At 45.0% G+C, this 27,051-nt stretch overlaps 1 protein-coding gene across 1 annotated transcript in view; it reads right to left on the bottom strand.

Annotated features, from left to right (window-relative positions):
• LOC147436417 (ribosomal protein L30 family protein) overlaps positions 1 to 27,051 on the bottom strand; it is a 66,327-nt gene that overhangs the window by 16,493 nt on the left and 22,783 nt on the right. The window contains exons 2-3 of the mRNA XM_086489326.1: positions 21,554 to 21,624; positions 21,255 to 21,315 (exon numbers count right to left, since the gene is read on the bottom strand). Of these exons, the coding sequence (XP_086345452.1) occupies positions 21,255 to 21,315; positions 21,554 to 21,624 (132 nt within the window). The remainder of the gene's footprint in view (positions 1 to 21,254; positions 21,316 to 21,553; positions 21,625 to 27,051) is intronic.

The following is a 27,051-nucleotide window of genomic DNA, read 5'->3' as shown; positions in this document are numbered from 1 at the left end:
TTCGGGTGATGACCATACACGGAGATCTTCGGTAAGTAAGTTCACGAGTGTCACCAAGAGGTGTATTTTTCCTGTTGCCTTCCGTAAATAAGTATTATATATATTTATTTTATTTTTACTTGTTTGTCCCAAAACCCTTGAAAAGGTGCAAGTGGACATTGCATGGCCAGTGTGAAACGGCTGCAGCCAAATGGGTTTCTCACATTGCGGATTTAGGTCGGTCAGACAGGGACTGCCCGGGCCAGTTAGCACTGAATTCTGATGAGTATGGAAGCTCGTGTGCGCCAAACTGGAATTTGGGCCACTCGTCAAGTCACTGCAACTTTATAAGTTGAAAGGGGCCAGTAAATTAACCCACATTGTAGATGTTGGTCAAATGGTAGTCTTCAATGATGGTCAGGAGACCGATAGGAACGCCATGGAAGCATCTCCTAAAATTTAGGAAACTGCTATTTTTGACCGGAAAATGTGTTCGCGTCATTAGCTCTGGAATGACAAGGGGAACATTTTATTGCCTTGCTGCCAAGTCAACTGACGCACCAATTGAGATATTTTTAGCAAGGAAAGCCCAAACTCGAAAACTGGGCGACGTGTCAGCCTGTGAGTGGCAGAAAGCCTGTGAGCGATTCTGCCACTCTGGGAGGCAAAAACGAGCTGCATATCAACAAAGGGGGCGCCATTTTCAGCCTCAGGTGGATTGTAGCAGGTACAGAAGCTATGGAATGCTTACCTTGCCCTCTATGGACAGTATGGTGACGGGAGTGATGCCCCGCACGCTACATACTGCTCTCTTTCTCCCCTACATACAGTATGTTATGCCCCACTAGTGGGCTTCTCATTTGACCTATGTACAGTTCTAGGGGTTTATGCGCGTTTGCCAAGGCAAGAGCCTTCTGAACAGGAACCGGATTAGCTAATTGCTAATCCCCCACAGGTACACACAATTCCATCACGAAAGATTGCGAGTTTGGAGGGTTTTCTCGCGTGAAAACTCGTCCAATTCACAGGGGAACTGTCCCATTGCGTGCGGGAGCCCTTGGGACACACATAGGCGTGTTCGCTCCGCTAAAAACGATCCGAAACAGGGAATTACAGCCTGCTGTGTTTTTCTGCAGGTTTAGGGTTTCGCACCTAAACTGCAAGGGAACATCGGGGGAGCCTCGTGAGAGCCTTGGGATGCGTGTACAGGCTTTTGGGCTCCCGGCAGTGAAAAACAGAGAAATACAGCCCGCTGAATTTCTGTGACAGCTGACCAGAAAGCTTCCAGATATCGAGGGAATCCGTCCTAGACAGGTGTTTTTGACCTACAGGGGTTTTTGTGCCGTTATGCTGTCGAAATCCGGTCGAAAACCTGCGTTTTCAGCCCTCGCCAGGTTTGGACAGCTTTGTGAAAGCTTGTGCTAAGTGGTCGGATCGTCTACCTTAATTTGAATAAAGAAATACCGAAAGGGGCGCCAGTCTTTGGGGCCTACAGGGTGTCGGTCTCGTGTGCGCAGTGACATTCTAGTCGCTGGACGCAACTGTGTTCTCTTCCCTTCTCAGTGCTCTGTGTAAAGTTAACAGGTAACTGAAATAGTACCGCCCTCTATGTTGTATAGGCCGGTTATATGGTTCCATCGACAGGATAGTTACTTTTTCTTCAAAAAGTGCAGCGTGGATTGTTGTGGGTGAAAGCAACACAGAGCTTGTCGATATGGCAGAGAAGAGAGACCAAATACCTGAAGAGGGATCTTCCTCACATGGCACAGAGAAAATTCCTTCAACTCTTCAAGAAGAGGACAGGTTGTTTAGAACTCAACTGCGTTGTTGCATGGACATGTTTCAGCAGTTGGCTAACAACCCAAGGATGCAGGAATTCTTACAGGCTCCGACACAGGGTTTTCAGCCTCCTACACAGGGCATGACTGAGCCGTTGCAAGAAAAGGAGATTTCCAATGCGCAGAGGACTCATGATGCTCGAGGGAAAGCCCATGTGGTTGAGCAACTAGTGGTGTCCAATGATCCAAAGCAACTTGCTTTAGGTGGATAAGAACCGTTTGTGAATGGTCAAGGGAGCAATGAACAGGCTATGCGTCAGACCCTTCCATTACCTAATACTTATCCTGGTTATTTTGGAGGTGGTTCAGTGTTTCAACCTATGGCTGGACCTTCCACAGGTTATATGCCAGGGAATGTGTTCGGGACAATGCAAACAGGCATGGGTAACCCTATGTACGCGAACATGGGTGTCCAACCAGGTTTTCAGGGTGCCTACGGCCAGTTTCGAGTGCCTGGAACACAATTTGGTATGGCTGGTTTTTTCGCAGCCATGCGTGCAAAATGCAGATATGACAGGGAAAACAGTTGATGCGAGTGCTGGAATGAACACTCATGGAGCACCACTGTTATAGGCACCTGTTTATGATAATGTGGCTCCTTTGAGTCAGCTTAAGGATTACAAGGAAGGTGGGCAGGGAGTGAAGTTTGAAACTTTCAGAGGAACTAAGGATCAATTGAAGGCTTTGACCTTCATACAGCAGTTCGATGCAGCTTATGCTGGAGGCAACTTCACGGAATCTTCAAAGATACGCAAGGCTGCCACTTTCTTGAAAGGGAATGCGCTTCAATGGTGGACCGCATTGTTGAACCAAGCTCAAGCCCCAACAACGTGGGTCCAATTCAAACAGCTTTTTGCGCCTGCATGGTTGACAAACACTTTTGAAGTGGATGTAATGACGGAATGGCACGAGTTGAATGCTAAACAGTGTGCGGATCTGGAAGAGTACAATAAACGGTTTTGGGCCGCACTGTTGCCAGTCACCTCTTACAGGTTTGTGCCTTTGTCAGAACAAATTGAGAAGTACTGTTGCGGATTGCCCAAGAAAATCAGGGACTACTGCACAAAGACTACTCTCATGAATATGTTTCAATTAATAGAGAATGCAAGAGTGGCCAACAATCTGTCGAAGGGAGATTCCGATGGATTTAATAGCCACAAGAAAGGGGCCCAGGGCAAACAGTTTTCAGCCAAGGGCAATGTTGCAGCAAAGCCTTCTGAGTCTCCTGTAAAGAAGCCCTCCACTCAAGAAGCTGATACGTCCAAGAAGCAGTCTAAATCTTCTTCGGAACGAGGACAAGGACAAAAAATGCATTTTTCTGGCAAAACTTTTCAAGAAAGGAAAGCTCTTAGGGAGGCCAAGAAATGCTACATTTGTGAACAGGAAGGACATTTTGCAAATGAGTGCCCACAGAAGAAGTCACAGGATAAGGATGACAAGTCAGACCATAGAGGGAAGAAGCCAAAGCCGAGTGCAGGACTTGTTCCAGATTTGGTTGGAGATCAGCCAAACACACATGCCAAGGAGCTGTGCAGAGCTTGGGGCAAAGTTAGAGACCAGACAGTGCTGGTTTTCTTTGATCCAGGAGCCCGTGCAAATTTCATATCACCAGAATTGGCATCAAAGTTGGGCATTCGTGCAGAGGAGATGGGTATGACAGGCGAAGCAGGTTTGGCATGCCCAGGACATTCAGAGCCTGTTACTCCCATTTTGGGAAAGCTTCGTCTGCACATTCAGAGCTATGTGGATGCGGAAGAATTTCATATTATGCCGCTTGAGGGCTGTGATGTGTTCTTGGGTATCCCATGGTGTTACAGGTTGCATGCTATGGTGGATACTTACAACAAAAAGATTACCCTTGTACATAGAGGAAAGACTCATGTCCTTGATGTAAAGCTTAAAGGCGAGTCTGTTCCAGTTGTTTCTGCTTCTGCTATTTCATCTGTAACAAAGAATCATCTTTCTGCGTACTTGATCTTTGCAAAAGAAGTACCTCAAGTTGTATCTAATTTGTCTACCTTAGATAAAGACAGGTCAACTTTTTTGAGTGCCCAACAGAAAGAGATTATGGGTCAGGTCAACGAGCTTTTAAAGAAGGGGCTGATTCAGCCCAGTTCATCCCCTTTTTGTTCGCATGTACTCTTAGTGCAGAAGAAGGATGGTTCATGGCGCATGTGCATTGACTATCGCGCCTTGAATAAGAATACTATCAAGAACAGGTTCCCCATATCGAGGATAGATGACATTCTTGATCGGCTTGAGGGAGCGTCATTGTTTACAAGAATAGACCTAAAGAGCGGGTATCATCAGATAAGCATTAGACCAGAAGATGTCCATAAGACTGCGTTCAGGACAACATTTGGTCTCTATGAGTTTCTTGTCATGCCATTTGGTCTCACAAATGCTCCTACCACATTTAATAGGATGATGGACAGAATTTTTAGACCACATAGAAACTTCGTGGGTACCTTCTTTGATGACATGATTGTCTACTCAAAGTCTGAAGAGGAGCATAGGGATCACTTGACCGCAGTTTTCAATGAGCTACGCAAGAATAGGCTACTCATCAATGCGAAGAAAAGTGAGTTCTTTTTGCAAGAAATTCACTTCCTTGGGCACATTGTTTCAAAGGATGGGGTACGCATGGATCCCGCTAAAGTGGAAGCAATTAGGTCATGGCCAGACTTGAAGTCCGTACATGACATTCGAAGCTTTCTAGGCTTATGTTCCTATTACAGGAGGTTCATCCACTCCATGCACTGCAAGGAAAAGGAGTTACTTTCAAGTGGACAGCCAAGGAAATTTTAGCGTTCAAACACTTGAAAGAGAAGCTGACTTCAGATCCGGTAATTATTTTGCCAGATCTTTCTAAACCTTTTGTGGTTCAATGTGATGCGTGTGGCCATAGTCTTGGTGCAGTTCTAATGCAGAATGGCCGAGTAGTCGCATATGAGAGCAGAATTCTTTTGAAGACTGAAAGGAACTTGCAAGTCTATGACAAAGAATTGCTGGCAGTAATTCATGCTCTCACTAGTTGGAAACACTATCTACTAGGGGCTGATTTTGTTGTCCAAACGGATCATCAACCTTGCGATATTTTCTCACACAAACGAAGTTGTCTGAGAAGCACATGCGATGGGCAAACATCTTGTCAATGTTCCATTTTCAGATTGTGCATGTGCAAGGGAAAAAGAACGTGGTGGCTGATGCGTTGTCACAAAAGCCCCTAATTTCAGCAGTGTCAATTCCGTACCATTGTGAACTAGACGAAATGAAGACACAATATGCTGAAGATTCAGATTTTGCAAGAATCTATGACCAGCTTGTTGATGGGCAACATCATGAGCACTATATGCTTAAGAATGACTTTCTCATGATGCATGGAAAGTTATGTGTTACTAAACAATTACGCCCAAAGATTTTGATGGAAAGTCATGCTCCACCTTATGCTGGGCATCGTGGAATTGATGCGACAGTGAAAGGGGTTGAGGCATTCTTCTATTGGCCAGCTTTGCGTCAAGATGTTGACACATTTGTAAGCTCATGCTTAGTATGCCAAAAAGTCAAATTTGACAGACAAAAGCAACCGGGATTGTTGCAGCCATTGCCGATCCCTGATAGGCCATGGAAAAGTATAGCAATGGACTTTATCTTTGATCTTCCAAGGATGCAAACAAGAAATGATGGGATTTGGACTATCATTTGTAGGTTCAGTAAGCAGGCCCATTTCATTCCTGTTAGGAAGAAGATAAAGCCAGAACACATGGTCAAGATATTCATGAGCAATATCTTTAAATATCATGGGATGCCTCAGTCAATTGTCAGTGACAGGGATCCACGTATGACGAGTCTTTTCTGGAAGGCATTGTTTGAGAACATGGGCACTACGCTCAAGTTCTCTTCTTCGTTTCATCCGCAAACTGATGGACAGTCAGAAGAGGCAAATTCTACTGTCTTGGACCTACTCAAATGTTATGTCTCAGAGCACAAGGCAACTTGGGAACACCATCTCCCATTGGTTGAATATGCTTACAATAACACTGTGCATACATCAACAGGTAAGGCACCATTTGAGATAGTGGAAGGAGGAAAGAAAGTCCCACCCATTTTGCAGACTAAGGACAAGATATTTGAGGCAGACAAGTATGTGCAAGATATGGATGAAACATACAGGAACATAAAGATTGCTCTTGAGAAAACTCAGGCTAAGCAAAAGAAAGCTGCTGATCGTCACCGTCGTGAACTTGTATTTTCACTTGGTGATTGGGTACTTTTGCGCAGGAAAAGGAAAGGCAAGGAACGCTTGTTTCCTAAGCTCAGTATGCGATATTATGGTCCTTTTCAGATTTCAGAAAAGATCAGCGATGTAGCTTACAGGTTAAAGCTACCAGAAGGCTGGAAAATACATAATGCTTTTCATGTCAGCCTTCTAAGGCCCTTTGTTGGTGATGTGCCAGAGAATATGCTTGATGAGGAACAACCCGAAGTGGAAGAATTGGATGAAATCCTTGTTCCTGAACAGATATTGGCACATAAAGAAAGAAAGGTTAGAGGAAAGGTTGCAAGACGCTATTTGGTGAAGTTCAAGAACTATCCATCATTAGATGCCAAATGGATGGAAGAGTCTGAATTGCTTGATTCACCTCAGCTATTGCAATTGTATCTTGAAGCCTTTCAAATGGAACCCACAGTGACTTGATGCAGCCTTTTTGGAGCAAGGCAAGAGCATGGTTCATGATGCTCAAGAGAGTAGTTAAGCAATTGTATCTACTCTTTCCATACAGAATTTAGCTAGAGAAGTTTGTGCTCAAGAGTACACTAGAAGACTTCTATGCTTGATATATGTGTCGTAGCCAGGTTGGTGGGATTGTTTAATCGTCCAACGCTACATTTCCTGAAGCATGTATATCTTGGATTCCCATCATAGAATATATGTGATATCAGGAGATATCTGCATGTATTATTAGCATGCAAGCGAGGTCGCTTGCAGTATTTCAAGGGTGGGGTGTGTCACCAGGAGGTGTATTTTTCCTGTTGCCTTCCGTAAATAAGTATTATATATATTTATTTTATTTTTACTTGTTTGTCCCAAAACCCTTGAAAAGGTGCAAGTGGACATTGCATGGCCAGTGTGAAACGGCTGCAGCCAAATGGGTTTCTCACATCGCGGATTTAGGTCGGTCAGACAGGGACTGCCCGGGCCAGTTAGCACTGAATTCTGATGAGTATGGAAGCTCGTGTGCGCCAAACTGGAATTTGGGCCACTCGTCAAGTCACTGCAACTTTATAAGTTGAAAGGGGCCAGTAAATTAACCCACATTGTAGATGTTGGTCAATTGGTAGTCTTCAATGATGGTCAGGAGCCCGATAGGGACGCCATGGAAGCATCTCTTAAAATTTAGGGAACTGCTATTTTTGACCGGAAAATGTGTTCGCGTCATTAGCTCTGGAATGACAAGGGGAACATTTTATTGCTCTGCTGCCAAGTCAACTGACGCACCAGTTGAGATATTTTTAGCAAGGAAAGCCCAAACTCGAAAACTGGGCGACGTGTCAGCCTGTGAGTGGCAGAAAGCCTGTGAGCGATTCTGCCACTCTGGGAGGCAAAAACGAGCTGCATATCAACAAAGGGGGCGCCATTTTCAGCCTCAGATGGATTGTAGCAGGTACAGAAGCTATGGAATGCTTACCTTGCCCTCTATGGACAGTATGGTGACGGGAGTGATGCCCCGCACGCTACATACTGCTCTCTTTCTCCCCTACATACAGTATGTTATGCCCCACTAGTGGGCTTCTCATTTGACCTATGTACAGTTCTAGGGGTTTATGCGCGTTTGCCAAGGCAAGAGCCTTCTGAACAGGAACCGGATTAGCTAATTGCTAATCCCCCACAGGTACACAGTTCCATCACGAAAGATTGCGAGTTTGGAGAGTTTTCTCGCGTGAAAACTCGTCCAATTCACAGGGGAACTGTCCCATTGCGTGCGGGAGCCCTTGGGACACACATAGGCGTGTTCGCTCCGCTAAAAACGATCCGAAACAGGGAATTACAGCCTGCTGTGTTTTTCTGCAGGTTTAGGGTTTCGCATCTAAACTGCAAGGGAACATCGGGGGAGCCTCGTGAGAGCCTTGGGATGCGTGTACAGGCTTTTGAGCTCCCAGCAGTGAAAAACAGAGAAATACAGCCCGCTGAATTTCTGTGACAGCTGACCAGAAAGCTTCCAGATATCGAGGGAATCCGTCCTAGACAGGTGTTTTTGACCTACAGGGGTTTTTGTGCCGTTATGCTGTCGAAATCCGGTCGAAAACCTGTGTTTTCAGCCCTCGCCAGGTTTGGACAGCTTTGTGAAAGCTTGTGCTAAGTGGTCGGATCGTCTACCTTAATTTGAATAAAGAAATACCGAAAGGGGCGCCAGTCTTTGGGGCCTACAGGGTGTCGGTCTCGTGTGCGCAGTGACATTCTAGTCGCTGGACGCAACTGTGTTCTCTTCCCTTCTCAGTGCTCTGTGTAAAGTTAACAAGTAACTGAAATAGTACCGCCCTCTACGTTGTACAGGCCGGTTATAACGAGGAACTTGGGTTCTTGTGGTTCTTGGGTTCTTGAGGTGCTTGAGTTCTTGAGGTTCTTGAGGTTCTTGAGTTCTTTCTTTAGCTTGCAATCTGTGTTAGAGAAGGCTTTTCTCTTACCCGAGCTCGACTCTTCCCTGCGAGCGCACCCCTTGGCGGCCTTGCGCTCACACCAAGGTTGCTTTTTACCACCTCACATCGATTGGCCGGCCGCTAAGTGCACAATTCGCTCTCAATGAGTGAAAAGAGGAACAAGGGGAGGTTGGACAAGCCCTTCTTTCTTGGGTTACCTGTCACTCTTCAAAAACACGATCAGGAATCGACACGCCCAAATGGACTTGGGTTACGTACGACCGCAACACGCAAAAAAATTCTTGTGGTTCTTTCCTTGAGTGATACAGAACATTGCCAAAGCTCTGATACCAATGTAAGATGCAGCAGAATGAATGTTGAACTTTGCTCAAGGATTCCGTTTACTTACAGAAGGGAGAGCCTTTCGTTCCTTTAGTGAGAGAGTGCAAATGATCACAAACAAAGTGAATGACATTGTGAATGAAGGTGTTGAGACTGAGAGAGAGAGAGAGAGAGAGAGAGAGAGAGAGAAGAATACGACACCAGACAGTTCTCAAACCCTCCTCCAAGGGGCCCCCCCATCTATGGCGAGAGAGGTCTATGCTATTGATTCACAAATCTGGTACAATGGTCCAGATGCAATGGACTTGCCGACGATGTCGACGACAATGATGACGACAACGAGATGGGCTGAAATCTGCAAATCTGCTAGCTACTGAATTCCGACATTGAGTCGGTGAGGACAGCGAGGACGACAACGCGACGACGATGTGCTGAAAACGCAGATGCTGAAATCTGCAGATAGCGGGCTGAATCTGAAAACGCTAGCTGATCTGAAGGTGCGGCGAGTCCATGCGAAGTATCCATTCCACTTCGGGTGATGACCATGCACTGAAGTCTTGGGTTCTTAAGTTCACGAGGAACTGGGGTTTTTGTGATTCTTGGGTTCTTGGGTTCTTGAAATTCTTGAGGTTCTTCTTTCGCTTGCAATCTGTGTTAGAGAAGGCTCTTCTCTTTCCCGCGGCGGGCGCACCCCATAGCGGCCTTGCGCTCACACCAAGGTTACTTTTTCCCACCTCACGTCGATTGGCCGGCCGTTAAGTGCACGGTCCGCTCTCAATGAGTGAAAAGAGAAACAAGGGGAGGCTGGACAAGCCCTTCTTTCTTGGGTTTCCTGTCACTCTTCAATAACACGATTAGGAATCGACGTGCCCAAGTGGACTTGGGTTACGTGCAACCGCAACAAGCAAAAAAAATTATGTGGTTCTTTCCTTGAGTGATACAGAACACTGTCAAAGCTCGGATACGAATGTTAGGTGCAACGGAAGTGAATGTTGAACTTTGCTCAAGATGAGTGCTCCGAACTATGCTCAAGGGTTCCTTTTACTTACGGAAGGGAGAGCCTTCCGTTCCTTTGGTGGGAGAGTGTAAATGATCAAACAAAGTGGAAGACGCTATGAATGAAGGTGCTGAGACTGAGAGATAGAGAGAGAAGAATACGACGCCAGAATGTTGTCAAACCCTCCTCCGAAGGTCCCACTCTCTATGGCGAGAGCGGTCTACTATTGATTGCACAAATCTCTACAATGCAGTGGACTTGCCGACAATGTCGACGATAAGGACGGCGACGAGACGGGCTGAAATCTGAAAACGCCTACCTACTCAATTTGCCCTACCTACTTTCCAACAGAAGTCACTTAAATTAAGAAGTAACAAATGTCAAAAATACGAAAAATAGGTTAAATGCACTGGAAAATTCCCCTGAAGGATTCTGATGGATTCTGGTGGGAATGCTTATGATCATGCTGTGTGCAACCAAAGGATATGCATCTACACTAAGTGCCTGGACATGCACGGTCTGCGAACAGACTCACAAAAGTGCCAGAACACTTGCTAATCTAGACTGACTGGACTGACGGAACCCTTGTTATGAAGCAGCTTGTCCACGGACACATAGGGTTGGATGTGTCACGTGACATCTCCTCCTTTTTAAAGTGAGGTACTAGTACCGAGCTGCAGGGCGTCGAGGGAGACCACCAATAGCATCCGGAATCCTGGAGGGGACTCTTCGCCGGCCCACTCTGACGTGTGGGTCATGCAGTACTTGAACTTCATAAAGGTCTGCAACGCTTGCTTTTTTGGGTCGCGCCGAAAGCGACACAAAGTCTTCTGAGTTTCCTTCCTTGCTTCAACTTCGTCTAGAGTCATGCTTCTTTCTTCTTCAAGAATCTCCATGGCGGAAAATTCCCTAAACCATTTCCAACACAAAACCATGAACATACCTATTCCATGTAAAGTGAGTGGAAAAAATTTTGTCTTCCTAAAAGACTGTGCATGCAATGTAGTTGAACAAAGAGACGGAGTGCCAAACCGTTCACCACACACACGCAAACAATGAGATCGAATCTCTCTTCTGATCTAGAGCAATCAACTGTGGCAATTCACAACGGAAATGCCCATGCTTGGTGCTCGTACTTTCATGTGCTCTTTCTACAACTGTGTCATGCCAAGGAAGAGACATGGAATGTGACTTCCTTGAATGCATACTTTTCAGCTTTTCATGAACAATCCGCATACATTCGTGCTCATTCATGAGTGAAACGTGCTCAACGTACAATATGGCATGCCTAGGAAAAAGGATCACATAAAAACGCTGACCAAAATACAGGGAACGATCATGAATGAAATACTCGAACAATATGTGCGTACTAATCATGCGAACACATAATACTTCCTGTGAGGGTTCTTTGGACCGAGGCTCGAGAGCCAAGATCGGTGCTTCCTGAAGGGGTGCTTTGGACCTTAGGCTCGAGACCCAAGATCGATCCTTCGTGATTGATCGAATCTGCAACGAGGTTAGCTTCGCTAGAAAAAGCATCAACTAACTCATCATCCTTGTGAACAATCACGTCATCTTCATGCAAATCATCATGCTTATTAGTGTCATCCAAATCATCATGCTCATCATTATCATTCAAATCATCATGCAAATCCCGTGTGTCATGCTTTGAAGAAGAAGAGACTGAGAGAGTCTCCTTCTCTTGAATCCGTTCAATCTTCGCCTGCACATTAGCAATGAGAGAGAGAGAGAGAATGAACAACCTGCTCTCCACGAATGACAATGGGAGAGTCACGTTTGGCATTGAAAGTGAACGTATTTTCCGCCCAATCAATGAGCGGGTTATGCTCACGAAACCATCGAATGCCCAAAATCATCACATCCTAGGAGAGGAGAGACAAAAAAATTTCTACGAAAAGCAGCTTGTTGAACTGTAAACAACACATCAAGGCACTCTTTCGTGATGAGAGAGTCCATACCGGGAGCAAAGCCAGAGACCTCAAGAGGAGATTTCTGACTAACCTCAAGGCGGGCTCTCTCAACAAGAGAGGGACTGATCACATCATGCATACTGCATGGGTCAAACATATGACAAAACGCTGCCCCGTCATATGACCATAACATTTAATGAGAGACTCATCAATGGGAGGGTCATGAGAAACTTGGGGCACACTCGTGTTGTCATTGATTGCATTGACAGAGGAAGTGGGTTCTGTGGATTCTTTAGATTCATTAGAGTCAAGCTTAGGACATATTCTTTTTATGTGACCCTTAATGTGACATTGAAAACAACGACCTTCCTTAGAGTAAGTGCTTTGCTCTTCCGAAGTGATGTATCCTCCTAAAATTCCTTGTGCTACCTTTTCATCTGTAGTGAGCTTAAGTTTAGCATTTATGTTAGCCTTACCCTTAGGTTCATTGGAAGAATTCTTTTCTGAGATACTATTGGAAGATTGGTTAGAAGAGTTACCGTTCTTACCATTCTTACCGTTCCGAGGGTTCTGCGAAGTCTGAGAGGTACTTGTGGAAGTCTTGTTCTCTTTAGGTTTTCCCTTGTTGTGCTTCATCTCATGTGCGAGAGCAATCGCTACTGCCTTGTTGAGATCAATTGGATCGAGCACCTCTAAATCGTACTTGATATACTCGTCCAATCCATAAAGGAATGCCTTCTTGCGCTCATCATCCGACTTGCATAATTGGGTACCTCGTTGCAAAACACAATTAGAGAATGACATAACCGGCATACCATTTTGCTTGAGAGCGCGCCAATCGTCCTTCAATCGTGCGAGGTATTGAGGTGGCATAAACCGCGCCTTGAACTTGTCTTGGAAATCAGCCCAATTGAAGGAAAGGGACGTGAATTCGTCGGATTCCTCTAGGTGCGCGGCCAACTGTGCCTCTTGCAATGCGTGGTACCACTTGATGGCACCACCGGCAAGGTACATAACTGCCGTCAAATCCTTGCTATTTCCTGTCTTCTTAGTTGTCACAAAATAAGCATTAAATTGATACAACCAAGAATGAATAACCGTAGCATCCATCTTACCATCATACTTATGAAAGTCAACTTCTCTGTGACTGGGTTGTTGGAGTCCGCATCCTGGATTGCGCCACTTGAGGAACTACCAACATCTATGGCTGGTTCAGACTTCGAGGCAAGAACTTGTCGAACCAATTCTTGAGTGCGTAGGTCTCTTTGAACCTCATGATCCGCCTCCAAGGCCGCTCGTCTTGCTTCGGCTTCCTCCTTTCTTTGTGCTTTTGTCTTTTCGTTCATCGCGCTCGCGTTCCAAGGCAATGCGAGTGTCATGGATACTTGAGAGTCAGTCGTTGCCTGCATCATCGCCTATGTCATCACCTACATCATCGCTAGAAGGCTCTAGAAGAATCTAGAAGGATCTAGAAGATTCTAGAAGTTCTAAAAGTATCAAGGAGATTCTAGAAGTTTCTAGAAGCATAGAGAAGATTCCGAAAAAATCTAGAAGTTTCTGGAAAGCTCTAGAAAGTTGAAGAAAGTTCTAGAAGGATCAAGAAGGTTCTAAAAGCTTGGAGAAGATTCCGGAAGAATCTAGAAGTTTCTGGAAAGCTCTAGAAAGTTGAAGAAGGATCCAAAAGGTTCTAGAAGAACTAGAAGGATCAAGAAGGTTCTAGAAGATTCTAACCTCCTCAAGAAGAACCTAGAAAGTCCTAACCTCCTCAAGCACTAGTATAAATAAGGGTCTTGGGCCACAAGCCCCTCAGTCTTGCCAACACTAGTTGTGAGGCTCCTATGAGGAAATCCCTCTTCTAGTTCTTGTGTTCAAGTATTGTCCTTGCAATCAAGCCTTGTCTTGTACTCAAGTCATGTAATCCAAGTCTTGTATCTAGCTCTCTTAATTAAGTATTAAGTCTTATAATCAATATTAAGCTTATCATCAAATCCAAGTTCTTGTACATTGTGAGCGCCTCCTCTTGCTCTCTTCTAGCTCTATACGCGCTCATAACAGTTTGGCAAGACCACCATCTCTTAATCTTCTCAAGCCATCATGGAGCCGACGATGGAAGGTGGCATCAACGCATTGCAAAGCATCCAAGCTCAGTTACAAGAACTTCGCGAGAGTAACGCTCAACTTCAAGCAAGGCAACCCTAACCTTGGGACCGGCGTTGCAAAATCTTCAACGTCAAATTCAAGAGCTTCAAGAGACAAGCACACATCAAGCACAAGCTGCAAGATCTAGCTATTCTCAACAACATAAGGAGCCGAAGGTCAGCATGCCTGAAAAATTTGATGAGACTAGATCAAAGTTTAGAGGTTTTCTCCAACAAGTGCGTCTCTTCATTCGAATCCAACGAGAGCGTTATCCAGATGATGCCTCTCAAGTAGGCCTTATTGGGACCCTCCTCTCGGGTACGGCTCTCTCTTGGTTTGCTCCCTTACTTGAAAAAGAATCTCCTCTTCTTCATGACTTTGAAGCTTTTGTGCGGGAGTTCTCTGCAACCTTTGGGGATACTGATAAGGGTTGCTGAAACCAAACTTAGACATCTCCGCCAAGGATCAAGACCTGCATCCGCCTATGCATCCGAATTTCAACAGCTCACTTGTGATCTGACTTGGCATGAGGAATATTTCATTAGCCAATTTCGGTGGGGATTAAAGGATGACGTAAAAGATCTTTTATTGACTATGCCAAAGGTTCACACACTAAGCGAGTTCATTTCTCAAGCAATAGAATGTGATAATCGACTATTTGAGAGGAGACAAGAGAGGCGTCTTGGGGCACCATTGCGACCCCAAACAGAAGTGACACATAATGGCTACACATCTCAACAGGGCCATGAATCAAGCATTGAGCCCATGCAGATTGATTCAGTACGGTTTCAACCTCTCTCAGCCCAGGAGAAACATAGGCGACGCATTAATGGCTTATGTATGTATTGTGGAGAGCAGGGACACATAGTTCAACAGTGTCCAAGGAAGAGAAGGATGAAGGTTCATGGTGCAATGGCCTCAACATGTTCGGAAAACATGGACGTCCAACCCCAATAGAGACCGACCGGTTGGACAAAAGACACGCAAAAAAAGGTCTCTTTCTTCTAGCTGATTCCACTTCAAGTTTTATGCTACCAATCAAGATCCATATGCCGGGTAGGCACATGGATTGTGAAGCATTACTAGATTCAGGCGCAACGGCATGCTTCATGGACAAAGAATTTGCAAAAGAACAAGGCATACCACTTGTGGAGAAGTCTGATCCAGCAACTATAGAAGTCATTGATGGTCGTCCCCTCGCTTCAGGGGATGTCAGGTATGAAACTCACCCCATAGAAGTAACATTGCAGGAGCATGTTTCAAGAATAGCGTTCAATATTATACAAAGCCCAAGCAGTCCAATTGTTATTGGGCTACCGTGGCTTGAATTACATAATCCTGACATCGATCGGAGGACTCGGAGAATTGAACCACGAAAAGTCCAAAAGAAGAAGGGAAGGCATAATAGGCCTATATATCTTGGAGCCAAGGTCTTCATGCATGCAGCCAAAAAGTATCCAACTTTCCTGATATTCGCAACACCAACCGACACGTCGACAACCAAAATCATGGAGGCATTGCCACGTCAATATCAAGATTACAATGATGTTTTTGAGAAGAAGAATGCAGACCTCTCACCGGAGCATCGACCCTATGATTGTGCTATAGAGCTTCAGAAGGAACCCAACCCCCTTTTGGTCCAATATACAAGCTATCTCAAGATGAATTGGTAGAATTACGAAAAAATATTGATGAGAATCTTGCTAAGGGGTTCATACGGCATTCAAAGTCCCCTAGCAGGAGCTCCAATACTCTTTGTAAAAAAGAAGGACGGAACTCTCCGGATGTGCGTGAAATTATAGGGGCCTAAACAAGATCACCGTCAAGAATCGCTATCCCCTTCCCTTGATCCCAGAGCTTCTTGAGCGCCTTGGCAAGGCAAGAATATTTACAAAAATAGAACTTCGTGGTGCTTACAACCTAGTCAAAATCAAAGAAGGTGATGAATGGAAGACAGCCTTTCGGACAAGGTATGGCCACTTTGAATATACCGTCATGCCATTTGATCTCACAAATGCCCCAGCTGTTTTTCAACATTTAATGAACGATATCTTTCGGAAGTATTTGGATTATTTTGTGGTAATATATTTGGATGATATCTTGATATTTTCCAAGGATCAAGAAGAGCATGAGCACCATGTACGATTAGTGTTTGAAAAGGTTCGTGCATCAGGGTTATATGCAAAGTTGGAGAAGTACTCTTTTCATCAATCTAAGGTGGAATTTCTTGGTTATGTAATTTCTGAAAAGGGAATCTCCATAGATCCAAAGAAGGTTCAAACCATCCTTGATTGGAATTTGGGAGACACCCACCTTGGTAAGGGACGTTCAATGTTTCCTTGGATTTGCAAATTTTTATCGTATCTTTATATAGGGATACTCCAAGGTGGTTACAGCACTCACAAGGTTGACAGGCCATAATAAGTTTGTCTGGGACTCAAAGGCCGCGAAAGCATTTTAGACTCTCACGCAAGCTTTCACGACCGCACCCATTCTAATTCACGCAGATCCTACAAAGCCTTTCATCCTAGAAATAGACGCTTCAGATTTTGCCCTTGGCGCTATTCTATCCCAAGTAGGAGAGGATGGTTGAGTACATCCAGTGGCTTTTCATTCCCGCAAGTTCTCAGCTGCACAAATCAATTATGAAATCCATGACAAAGAGCTCTTAGTAATCATCGACTCCTTCGACACTTGGCGTCACCTACTTGAAGGAGCTCCTCATAGATCACTGTCTATACACATCACAAGAATTTGGAATACTTCATGACATCCCGCGTCTTGAATCGTCGCCAAGCCAGGTGGAGTGGTATCCTATCAAGGTTTGATTTTCTTATCGCTTATAGACCTGGCCGTCAACAAGCTAAGCCAGATGCCTTATCAAGAAGTTCCTACCTTGCACCTAGAGAAGGCGACGCAGAATTTTATCAACAAGAGACAGTGATTTTGAAACCTGAGCAACTTAAGCTAAACGCCACCATAAGCCAAGCTCCTGAAGATTCTACTTTTCTTTCTAAGGTGAAGACGCAAATTGCCAAAGACCCACTTGCTCAGAATATTAGACAACAACTACAAGGACAAGAGGTTAATGAGGACTTTCAAGAAATTGATGGACTAATTTACTATAAGGGTCTTCTCTATATTCCGCCAGGACCAACACGCTTGGAGGTACTTCAGCAACGGCATGATCTTCCATCAGCAGGGCATTTTGGGGTTAATAAGACAATTGAGCTTCTCTCCCGTGACTTTTGGTGGCCTCAAATGTGGAAGCTTGTCAAGGAGTATGTAGGCACTTGTGACACTTGCAATAGATCAAAGGCCCCTCGTCATCGTCCTCATGGGTAAGTGTGGCTCCTCCGACGTGATCTGCGTTCATCACGTCCCTGTCAAAAGCTTGATTATTGAAGGCCTGGCCCGTTTAAAATTATCCGTCAAGTCAATCCAGTCACCTATCGACTCCGATTGCCCTCATCCATGAAAATCCATCCAGTTTTTCATGTCTCAGTCCTAGAACCTTGTCACACATCTAAGATCCCAAGAAGAGCCCTACAACCACCTCCTCCGGTTGAGATTCAAGGACATGACGAATATGAGATCGAGAAAGTCCTAGATTCTCCAGTTTCGCGTGGTAGGTTACAATACTTGGTGCATTGGAAAGGCTATGATGTTAGTGAATGAACCTAGGAACCAGCACACAATCTACAGCATGCATCTCTCAAAGTCCAAGAGTTCCATCAACAACATCCATGGAAGCCCAACTCAAGGAACACCACTGCTCCTCGTGGAACTTATCGCTAGAGAAGGGGGTAATATCATGGATGCTTGAGAGTCAGTCGCTGCCTGCATCATCGCCTATGTCATCACCTACATCATCGCTAGAAGGCTCTAGAAGAATCTAGAAGGATCTAGAAGATTTTAGAAGTTCTAAAAGTATAAGGAGATTCTAGAAGTTTCTAGAAGCATGGAGAAGATTCCGGAAGAATCTAGAAGTTTCTGGAAAGCTCTAGAATGTTGATGGAGGTTCTAGAAGGATCAAGAAGGTTCTAGAAGCTTGGAGAAGATTCCGAAAGAATCTAGAAGTTTCTGGAAAGCTCTAGAAAGTTGAAGAAGGATCCAAAAGGTTCTAGAAGAACTAGAAAGATCAAGAAGGTTCTAGAAGATTCTAACCTCCTCAAGAAGAACCTAGAAAGTCCTAACCTCCTCGAGTAACCTCCTCAAGCACTAGTATAAATAAGGGCTTGGGCCACAAGGCTACAAGCCCCTCAGTCTTGCCAACACCAGTTGTGAGGCTCCTATGAGGAAATCCCTCTTCTAGTTCTTATGTTCAAGTATTGTCCTTGCAATCAAGCCTTGTCTTGTACTCAAGTCATGTAATCCAAGTCTTGTATCTAGCTCTCTTAATTAAGTATTAAGTCTTATAATCAATATTAAGCTTATCATCAAATCCAAGTTCTTGTATATTGTGAGCGCCTCCTCTTGCTCTCTTCTAGCTCTATACGCGCTCATACAGCGAGTCGCTTCTTGTTGTATTGCTTTTCTTTCTTTTCGTTCATCGTGCTCGCGTTCCAAGGCAATGCAAGTTGCTTCTTGTTGTTCTCCTTTTCCTACTAATTGTGCCATCGCAATGCAATTCGTTTCTTGTTGTGCCAGCATCTCCAACATCGACTTGACCATTGCCTCCATAGGATTTGGTACAACTCGTGGCGTAGATGGGGAGGGGGGTGGGTCGGAAAAACCTCCTGGTGGGAAAAATTCTTCGTCGCCTCTCTCATGATCATCACCTGTATGCGAAGTATCCATTCTGCTTCGGGTGATGACCATGCACTATGATCTTTGGTTCTTAAGTTCACAAGGAAGGTTCTTGGGTTCTTGAGGGTCTTGAGGTCTTGAGGGTCTTCTTTTGCTTGCAATCTATGTTTGAGAAGGATCTTCTCTTCACCCAAGTTTTGCTCTTTTCTGCAGGCGCACCCCTTGGCGGCCTTGCGCTCACAACAAGGTTGCTTTTTCCCACCTCACGTCGATTGGCCGGCCGCTAAGTGCACGGTCCGCTCTCAATGAGTGAAAACAGGCACAAGGGGAGGCTGGACAAGCCCTTCTTTCCAGGGATTCCTGTCACTCTTCAAAAACACGATTAGGAATCGACACGCCCAAGTGAACTTGGGTTCGTGCAACCGCAACAAGAAAAAAAAAATTCTTGTAATTCTTGTGGTTATTTCCTTGAGTGATACAGAACACTGCCAAAGCTCTGATACCAATGTAAGGTGCAGCGGAATGAATGTTGTTCCTTTCTCAAGATGAGTGCTCCATAATGTGCTCAAGGTTCCTTTTTTGTTCTTATGGAAGGGAGAGCCTTTCGTTCTTAATGAGAGAGTGCAGTGATCACAAACAAGTGAATGGACACTGTGCGTGAAAGTATATGAGACTGAGAGATAGAGAGAGAAGAGAATACGACACCAGAGACGTTGTAAAACCCTCCTCCAAAGGCCCAACTCTTGTTGGCGAGAGTGGTCTACGATTGATTGCACAAACCGGTACAAAGTGAATGCATGTGACTGATGCAAGTCTAGGCTAGATTGATGTCGACGACAGGGATGACGAGACCAATCTAAGGGCTGAAAATAGGTTGCTTTTGTCCTGCTGACCAAAAATGCTACTGGCTGAAATCTGATGCAATTCTACTGCTATCCCAAAAACACTAATGGCTGAAAATTTCTGGAACCAAAAACGCTGATGTGGGTTGGTCTCTGCTGGCTAAAATTCGCTGGTTTTTTGGCTGTCAAAGGCTGAAATTGGCTGATGCTTGGCGAGGCTGAAAACGCTAGACAAGGGGGCAATTTGGGGTCTCTGGAAACGCGAGGGCTGAGGTGGTCTTGCGATGAAGTCTTGATGAGAACGCCAAGGCTTGGGGAGGCTATGGCGATGAGGACACTGCTGTAAACGCCAAGTGCTGGAATCTGATGGCGAGGGTGACTTGCTGATGAAAAACGCTAGGTGAAGGAGTGTCTTGCTTGGAGGAAAAACGCCACCAAGGGGAGGATTGCCTGTTGAGCAAGGTGCTCTTGCTGCCTCTTCTACCCATTAGTGCTAGCCTAGGTTTGCTTATATACAAACTTACTCAATTTGCCCTACCTACTTTCCAACAAAAGTCACTTAAATTAATAAGTGAAAAATGTCAAAAATAGGGAAAATAGGTTAAATGCACTGGAAAATTCCCTTGAAGGATTTTGATGAATTCTAATGGGAATGCTTATCATCATGCTGTGTGCAACCAAAGGATATGCATCTACAATAAGTGCCTGGGCATGCACGGTCTGCGAGCAGAGTCACAAAAGTGCCAGAACACTTGCTAATCTAGACTGACTGGACTGACGGAACCCTTGTTATAAAGTAGCTTGTCCACAGGGTTGGATGTGTCACGTGACATGAGAAGGTGCACTGTCAAACTTGTGGTCTCTGCTACCTCTTCTGCCAGAAAGTGCTAGCGCTAGCTTTTATATATAGATCCTTAGCCAGATTGCCCCACCCAGTTTCCCAACAAAGTCACTTATTAATAATAAGTGAAAAATGGCTAAAATAGGGAAAATAGATTTTCTGCACTGTAAAATGCTCCGGATGGATTCTAATGGTACTGCTGATGATCATGATGTGTGCAACCAGAGGATATACTACTCCAAGTGCCTGGACATGCACGGTCTGCGAACAGACTCACAAATGTGCCAGAACACTTCCTAAGCTAAGCTAATTGAACCCTTGTCATGAAGTAGCTTGTCCACGTACACATAGGATTAGATGTGCACGTGACAGCACGAGCAAGATTGTCCAACAAGCATTGGCATTTTTGTTGTGATTTGCCACGGTTGATAGGCTTAGGTCGAAAAGTTAAGTTTTGATCCCACTTTTTGCGTGTGTTTGGTGAACGGTTTGGCAATCCGTCATTTTGTTCATCTACATTGCATGTACAACTAGTCTTGCTTGGTGGGCCTTTGCCGTACATAATCTGACAGATTTTGGAGGGCAGTTGGTTACTTGGGTAGTTGGTTGGGATTGTTGTTGCATTTGGTTTTGTTGTGGTGACACGAGAAAATGAGTAGAACCTATTGATAGGCACCAATATTAGCTCAGCTTGGGGCTTGATGAACATTGGAAAGAAGCAAGTTGTGTCCCATAGTGCTCCATATACGACAAAGAGCTACTAAAGAGGGTAATTGAATCGAGCAAAAAGGGTTGCAACTTAACCTACTTTGGTAGTTATTTACAGATTTCACCATTCAACCTAGTAATATCAACCATTTAGTCTCTAAATCGTGGAACCATCTTTGAGATACCCATCTTATTCTCAATCAAGCATAGTCAATGAACAGACTATAAGAAATGAATTACACTACCGACCTGATAATTGTGTACGAATGTCATCCAATTGTGCAAGCCGGCGGACAATGTTTGAGTTGAGCTACAAAACAGCAATGTGAATACTTAAATATATCGTCTTGCAATGAAATGTCACATACTGAAACTGCAAAGTATACAGTGTACATCATGCAGAGGTGCCATACAAAAGTATGGTGGAGAGCTGGCACTGTGGTCTCTCCAAAATTTATAAGAAACGGAATCCGTGCCCTGCCCCGTAGCGTTTATGTGTTGCACCAAGCAAACGCATAGACATGGGGTGATGGATACATATAACGAACCTCATAGTGTTATCGAGTAGAAGTCGCACTTGTGCAATTGAAACATTTACTGCTGTGAATATATGTCCTCCCTGTCAGACATAAAACACACGATAAGACAAATAGAAAAGATGCAGGATATAGATGAAACTCAAAAGAGAAGAAGTAGGTGAATCCAAGAGGGAAGAATTGGGTGAATCAATGGCCCATCGTACGTTTTCTCTTTCGTATATATTGTCCAATCCAAGAGGGAAGAAGTGGGTGAATCGATGGCCCATCATATGTTCTCTCTTTTGAATGCTTCAAGCAAAAGCATGTTAAAGGCATAATGTGGAGGGCCCTTCTTTGCATATTTGGAGTATGGGGCAATGTCTTCTATTGCAACCTTACCCCCACCCCCAATAGAGCCTCTTGGAAAGTCCTGCATGTGAAAAAGCAGACGAGATCTCTCCTCAGATGACATTGTCGGAGCACATCACCTGCCACTCTAGGTGAAGCTTTTCTAAGGTTGACGAGATCTTAATCTGAAAGGTGCTCGAACCATATATGATCATCCAGCATATGAAGATGATCTTGAGAAAAAGTATGTGTATCTGTTTGAGAAGGAGGAGCACCCTACAGATCCACATGCCCCACCACTTCCTCATCGCTTGGATCATTGTTTACAAGAAATAATAATGTTCTTTGTAATCGCATAGATACTCACTGGTAGAATCCGCACCGCCCACAAAAAAAAATTGAAAGCCCGAGAACAATGGTGACTATAGTGTCTTTGGAGCTCGCCAGAATCCTACTCGACTTGGACTATCTACATTGTTCACAAATAGATATCAACCACAGAATCTTAGGGAAGAGTACTTGTACAGAAAGAAGAGGTAGGCCCAGACTGCTCCATCTGACGACATCTCCATGAGGAGCCATGTTCTTTGCCTACTGCCATGAGCGTAGTATAGGTCTTGAAAAGCAGAGAATGACACAGTTGTATGTCCACTAGTCTAGCCGTCGCTTAAATTTGACTTCAAGCTGCGAGATCAGGCTGCAGAACTTATGCCATAGCTGGTGCTCCTCTAGCTGCTGAGGAGATCAATAGTTGTCATCCACCACCCCTTTGCTACTCTGGAATTCCTGCACAACAGGTGGAAGCTCCTCCTCGTGCTGTATGTCAAATGCCCCAGCTGTTCACGCCACTAGATAGGTTGTCGTGCTGACGATCATGTTCACACAGCATCCCTCCTCCTGCGCTCTCTCTAATTATCTCGCTGCGGGATTTTCTTCTTCTTTAAGGCTCCCGAATCGTAAGTCTTAATTGTGGTGACCAACTCTGTGCAGACCTCAACGATTGAAAAGCATCGATGCAAGCTCATAATAATAAAAAGCAACGCTTTCTTGCAAGGCTCTAGGCCATGCCATTTGAGTTGTGGGCGATGGATTCGATCATGCCAAGTGGCCAATTGTGGGCTCAAAAAAATATCCTTCAGCAATGCTGGGGAGCGCAGCAACCACGGAGCTGGACGATGGAGTGCAGAGTTGGGCTGGGGAGACAGACTTGGTGAGGCTGCAGGTACCAGTTAAAACATCACAAGCTGCTTGTGTGGACTGCGTAGAGTTCAAAACCTGCTTAGTGCAGCACTCCATACAAAGCACAAGGATTTGGAAGAATTGCGAATTGCTTTTGCTACTTGTAGAGAAGATTGAATAGCTTATGAGAGCAATTGAGCAACATAGAGTGCTTTCTTTATTTCATTCACTTGGTAGATTTTCACGCGGAGTTTTTTTTTTAATTTAGAGCTTTGCATGGCAGCGATGTCTTTTTTAAAGTGTAAATCTAATGCCACGTGGTGTCTTGTGCGTTCAGATACTAGAAAAAGAGCCTTTGGCTCACCAAGTAATCATTTAGGAAGAAAGGTATTTTTCTAAGCACTCTACATGGAATGGGTATGATTATGCTTTTGTGTTGGACATGGTTTCAAGAATTTTCCTCCTCGGAGATTCTTGAAGAAGGTGGACCCACGTCCATAGCCCCACTTGGAGCATTGATGCCGCCATAGATCACTTTGTCGCTTTCTGCGCGGCTCAAAGAAGCAAGCATTGCAGACCTTCATGAAGTTCAAGTATTGCAAGACCCACGCATCAGAGTGGGCCCGCGAAGAGTTCTTCGCAGGATTCCAAGAGTTGTTGCGCACTCCCTCGACGCCATATAGCTCAGTACCAGTACCTCACTTTGAAAAGGAGGGGATATCACGTGCACATCTAACCCTATATGCATGTGGACAAGCTATCTCAGGTCCAAGGTTCAGGTCAGCTTAGGAAGTGTTATGGCACCCTTGTGAGCTCGTGCGCAAGCCGTGCATGTCCAGGCACTTAGATTAGTTGCATATCCTCTGGTTGCACACATCATATTCATTAGCATGGCATTCAGTACCCATCATAAGCATTTTACAAACTTATTTATTAATAAGTGACTTTTGTTGGAAAAGTAGGTACAACAAATTGCTAAGGGATTATAAAAGAAACCTAGAGCTAGCAGTTTTAGCTAGAAGAGACAGAAGAAGTTCCAGCAACTTGCAGTGTTTTGTCCTCAGCAAGACCAGCAGAAGACAACCTGGCGTTTTCAGCCAGCAGCAGCAGCTAGCGTTTTTGGAGCAGATCCTCTAGCGTTTTCTGCTACAGATCAGCCTCCCGTTTTCAGTTTGCAGATCAAGCCTAGCGTTTGCAGATTCCGACGCCAGATCAACCAAGCACGTCAATGTTTTCAGTTTCCAGCACTTAGCCATTGCAGATTTCGCCTCTAGCCTCGCAGATCTCACCTACACGCAGCAGATCCTCGCCGTACCCTCGAGTCAACCAGTGTTTACAGTTTCAACCTGTTGTTTTCAGATTTCAGCATCTCCATTTTCAGCGCATCGTCGTCGAGGTGTGCCCTCGCCGACACAATGTCAATATTCAGCAGAACATAAGCAGTTCGAAGATTTCAGCATTTCAGCCCTAGCGTTTTCAGTTATCAGTCTGTCCTCGTCGTCATCATCATTGTCGTCGACAGCTTCGGCAAGTCCATTGCATCTAGACCATTGTACCAAATTTGCGCAATCTATAGCATAGACCTCTCTCGCCATAGAGAGGGGGGCCCTTGGAGGAGGGTTTGAGAATCGCCTGGCGTCGTACTCTTCCCTCAGTCTCAGCACTTTCATTCACAGTAGCATTCACTTCGTTTGTGATCATTGCATTCTCTCTCTAAAGGAACAGAAGGCTCTCCCTTCCGTAAGTAAAAGGAACCCTTGAGCACAGTTCGGAGCACTCATCTTGAGCAATATCAACATTCACTTCCGCTGCACCTTACACCTTTGGGAGTAACACCCCTTTCCACTCAAAACTGGTGGTATCCGGAAAGATTTCGAAAGGGGTGATAGCCACCTTTATAGATGGCACAGATGTCTAAATCTATATTGAACGCATAAATGGTATGCCAAAGATATATTTTTACAAGATACTTTGGAACCTAACATCTATCCTCGAGGGCAACTAATGTAAACTCCTCGTACCACAGATGCAAAAAAACCAATTTGTCCCCGAAGCCGAGAAAAGTGTGACTGACGACTCTTGAGGCAAGCTCTTGCAAAGAGAGAATAGCAATGAAAGTACCTCTGCCGTGCAAGATGTCCTCCTCCACTTTGCCTTCATCCGAACCAGTTACTGTGCACGTGAGCCACTCCCAAATGTTGGCACAAGCATAGAAACATCCGACCAAGCGACCACCAGCCCCTCTTTGAGAGAGAACCTTAATACGGTCAGCAATTTTGTGTGTTGAATCCTCTAAAATGACAAAAGGCGGTGCCATAATACGCAAGATTCCAAAAAGATGGAGCCAAACCCATTAACCCTAACCCTTCCCTACCTAAACCCTCGAAACACGAGAAAAAGCTAAAGACGGTTCAAATTTGTGAAGCCGCTCATAAGACAACCATTGGCTCACCAATTCAAACCTAGCAGTAGCAAAATGGTTATGGAAGGCGCAAGATGGTTATGGAAGGTATGGCAAGATCTTAAAGAAAAAAAAGGAAGGGGAAAGTATAGGAAGCAATGAGGGTGTGGTGTGCGACCAGCACGCAAGCACTCACAGTAAGGCGGGCGAAAGCAAAGCTCTATAGCAAACACCAGCAAGGAGTTGGGGGAATTTGAATGCAGGCTACAGGGAGGCGAAAGGTGGATATAGGCGGCAATTTGTGAGCAGCCTCGTATGCTCTACTACGCGAACAAGGGCTGGAGTAGCGAGGCAGGCAAGGCTGATAGGTGGGAAAACGAACACAGGTGGGGGTTGACGCATGAGCAGCGATGGTGATAGCAGAGCGAGGTTGCGATTACTGTGCATCATAGGCTATGGCGAAACACTGAGCGCGCAACACTAGCTATGGCGAACAGAAAACGCGTAGCACAAGAGATGGCGAAACAAGGGTCACGCAACACAAGCGAAACAAGGACGGTAAGGGGATAACGTGAGCTGAGGCTACAGGGTCTCTCTCTTTGTTTGAGAAAAGGGGCTGTATTCTACGTACATAAGAGAGCTCTGGAGATGCACCACGGCTTATCACCCACGGGAAGTACAAAAGTGGGCTAACAAGGAATGAACTATATAAACATCAAGGTGGCCTATACGATGAATGTAAGAGGAACCAATGTGGAGTGCATAATGCCATGTAATGTTGCCATAACCTCGGAAAAGAACCGATGATCTCGCCCATCTGTGAAGAGAGACGCATCGACGCTGCTCCGGTGCCCCGGAGGCTGGCTGAAGAGTCCCACTGATTGCGAAGAGTATACAACTACTCTGTCCAAAAGGCTGTCAAAACGGTGGACGTAGAGGAGGACTGTGAGCCCAGAATGTGGGCACAGGGAGCCTTCCAGATGGTTTAAAGCGTGATGCTACATATCATGGTGAAAACTGTCACCAGCCAGTGGCAATTCCATTTTTGTTTATTTCTCTTTCTTTGGGGAAGCCCTGCATTGCATAGCCAGTGTGGAACTGTTCAGAGAGAGTCCAGGCCTGAGGGCTACAGAGCACTAAGGTTGGACAAGGACTATGGTTAGCCAAAGTGGGGTCATTGGCCAGCCAAAGCGGAATCCTTTGCTACATAGGCTACATTTCAATTCTGGGTGTGGCTGCAGTGTACAAAGAGGGTCAAATGACCTAGAAGAATGTAATGGTAGAAACTCCTAAATTTTAGGGACTGCTATTTCTGGACGGCAAAATGTCTTCGCGTCATTACGTGCAGTTTGACATGGGGATCATTTTGTTACTCTGTGACCAAGTCAATACAGGCTGCAGGTGAGATATTTTTAGACCTGAGGGGTCTAAAGCGGGAAAATGCACAAATGAGTGACACTTAACACTCTGAGGCCAGTTTACTACTTAAAGAGAAGGCAAAAACGTGATTTTCAGCTGGGAGCTCGTTTTTGAGTGCTGTCACAGGTGGGAGAGCTTCAATGGAGTGCTGGCTTACCCTCTATGTACAGTGAGGTGCACG

This window comes from Adiantum capillus-veneris, chromosome 18, assembly GCF_014529385.1.
Source record: "Adiantum capillus-veneris isolate H3 chromosome 18, ASM1452938v2, whole genome shotgun sequence".
Lineage (NCBI taxonomy): Eukaryota > Viridiplantae > Streptophyta > Polypodiopsida > Polypodiales > Pteridaceae > Adiantum > Adiantum capillus-veneris.
The sequence above is the reverse complement of the archived record's forward strand: the minus strand, read 5'-3'. Positions and strand labels throughout refer to the sequence as shown.